The sequence below is a fragment of the Ostrea edulis genome, chromosome 7 (genome assembly GCF_947568905.1).
Source record: "Ostrea edulis chromosome 7, xbOstEdul1.1, whole genome shotgun sequence".
Classification (NCBI taxonomy): domain Eukaryota; kingdom Metazoa; phylum Mollusca; class Bivalvia; order Ostreida; family Ostreidae; genus Ostrea; species Ostrea edulis.
Window position 1 is genome coordinate 45,213,174 of NC_079170.1, and position 2,500 is coordinate 45,215,673.

The 2,500-nt window shown below is 35.6% G+C and overlaps 1 protein-coding gene across 2 annotated transcripts in view; it reads left to right on the forward strand.

The window, feature by feature from the left end:
• The window catches only part of LOC125653783 (uncharacterized), an 18,772-nt gene that overhangs the window by 4,971 nt on the left and 11,301 nt on the right, over positions 1-2,500 (forward strand). The window contains exons 2-5 of one of the 2 annotated variants that reach the window (XM_056144547.1): positions 1-469; positions 582-716; positions 1,540-1,572; positions 1,771-1,812. The exon at positions 1-469 is cut by the window's left edge and continues 158 nt beyond it. In XM_056144547.1, the coding sequence (XP_056000522.1) occupies positions 1-469; positions 582-716; positions 1,540-1,572; positions 1,771-1,812 (679 nt within the window). The remainder of the gene's footprint in view (positions 470-581; positions 717-1,539; positions 1,573-1,770; positions 1,813-2,500) is intronic. The other variant, XM_056144548.1, reaches the window with a different exon arrangement.

The window sequence follows — 2,500 nt, forward strand, 5'->3', positions numbered from 1 at the left end:
AACAAACTCAATCTTCCACGACTGACGGCAGTTCAGCGTGACCTAATATTACCTCGTCATGGAAATTATACAGGGTGCTATGATGATGTGGACATATCTTTACTGTATATCTTGTTGAAGAATATATCTGGCATATCTCCTCACTCCAAGGGCTGGGGCAAAGATCCAGACCACCGTGACACGAGTCTCTCAGCCAACATCGAGAGAATTCGATTGGTCCGGAATCGTTGTGTTCACTCATCAGATCCATCCATGTCCAACACAGACTTTAACTCCATCTGGTCCACCATTAGATCAGTTATGGTAGATCTGGATGCCTTTCTTGTGAATGGAAACAAATATGAAAATAAGGTCGATTTCCTACGTTATGAGTCAATGGACCCCGAGCGTGACCTACAATATGAAGAAGAACTGAGGAAGCAGGTGGAGGAAGATACGAAGACGAGGGAAATGGTAGTCAACCTTAAGAGTAAGTCAGGATTCTGTAATCAGTTTTGAATCATCAGCATATTTCTGTATCATATCATACTGTATTGCCGAGTTATGTTTGATTGACAGTAAGATATTAAAATTTTATTTAGTTACCAGTCAGATGTCTCTACAAAGAAATTTATTCTTCTGTGGCAAGATTTATGCATCTCGGGTGTCAGGAGCACAGTTATTTCAAACACTTAGAATTTTTTATATTTGTATGGCCTTCCTACTAGTCTTATCTGGTGGGTTAATCCTAGTTTTGCTTGATCGATAGATTAACACTGCATGGTTGTGGTGTCCCATGTTTAATCCTCTGAAGAGGAATATACTGAATTATGTTACAGTAATAATAGGCTATGCAATGCAAACAAAGTTGAGATGTACTGATGAAACACAGTTTGTCTGCTTTATCTGTCTGATAAACTTTCACCTTTCACCCCTTCCTTCTACATGTAATACAAGCCGCAGCTTTGTTATTGAGGAAACAAGGCTGGTACAGACAGGCAGTGTGTATACTATTAATTTTCTTTAGATTTTATTTCTTTTAACACCCCCCCCCCCCCCCCCCCCCAACAAAGCAAAGATTGCTTTTATCCTGTATGTCTGCTTATTTAGAACTTTAATCTTTCAGAAAGACATATTGGTGCTAATTTTTTCTTATTATGTTTTCATTCATTGCATATGATAGGGACAATTTGTTTTCATCTTTTGAAAATTAGTAATTTTCTTTCTTCAAATTAATTAACCGTTGTTAATATTCGATGGATATGTCCATTGAAATGTTGTTCATGTTACGTCGGCGACAGTTAAGGCGCTTTATCTCCTCATGTATTGTTCAGCTTTGAATTAAGTATGACATGAAACTTAATTAACCGTTTTTTTTATGTTTCTTATGAATACCTATAACCTTCATTTCACTGCTGATACTAATGAACTACGTTTTAAAGAATTATGAACTTTTGCATTTGTGTGTTTTCCACAATTTGATGTCAATTATGGAACATATTGTTGATCAATTTCGGAATGCTTGTTTCTTAAGACTTATTTTTCATTGTCTCTTTATAGAAGAAACTGCCGAGGAAACCAGGAGATTAGATGGTACATTTATTAGATATTTGATATATTTGGAATGGGAAAAGTACTAGTTGCACTTTACATATTTAAAAAAAAACCCTGAGAATGTTTAAACTTTCTAATGAATTTAGAAAGATCAATACAACCTCTCTAAGTACAGTATTGCACAGCAATCTCAGAATACTTGTTTGTTTGTAATCATTTGTCATCATGATTTTACAGGGAGGATAGAAGACACATCAGAGAGAGTGGAGAAGTTGGATGGTACAGTATATAAATTTATGTTTGTATATTGATAAGATATGAACACTGAAAAGACACATATTCATCATACACTAAAATTCATGGCACCATCATTATTTGACCAAACATATCAAACATCATCATGTCACGGCGAATTAATTGTAATTAATGATCATCAGTACAACAACACCGTCCCCACTAAACTATCTGTGAATAATCCGACATCTTGTCTTTGTGTAAATCAATTCAATCTGTGAAAAATCATGTCTCCCCTTTTCCAGGGTGGAGACATATTGTTTTTGTACTCTCTGTCACTCTGTCGTCTATCTGTCACAGAATCTTGCTAATGTTTCTCCTCCTATATAGCGGATCTGATAGACTTGAAACTTTGTACAATACCTTATTGCCATTTGTAGATGTGCAGATTGTCAAGACAGGAGAATGAAATTGTTACTCTTAACACTGAATTTAAGAGTGGTGGAGGGTGTAAAAAGCTTGTTAACACTTGTCCTCCTATATGGCTTATTGAATAGCCTTGAAATTCTGTACAAAACTTCACTAAAATCTAATGATGTTCACTTTCTTCAGACCAGCGATCTAATATTTTCCTACAATTTACAGTTGGATCTAAGGGGAGTGTTTGTAGGTTTTTCCTGAGTAAAGGTATATATGTTTGAACTTTCCTATTGGTACTTCGATCTGCATAACA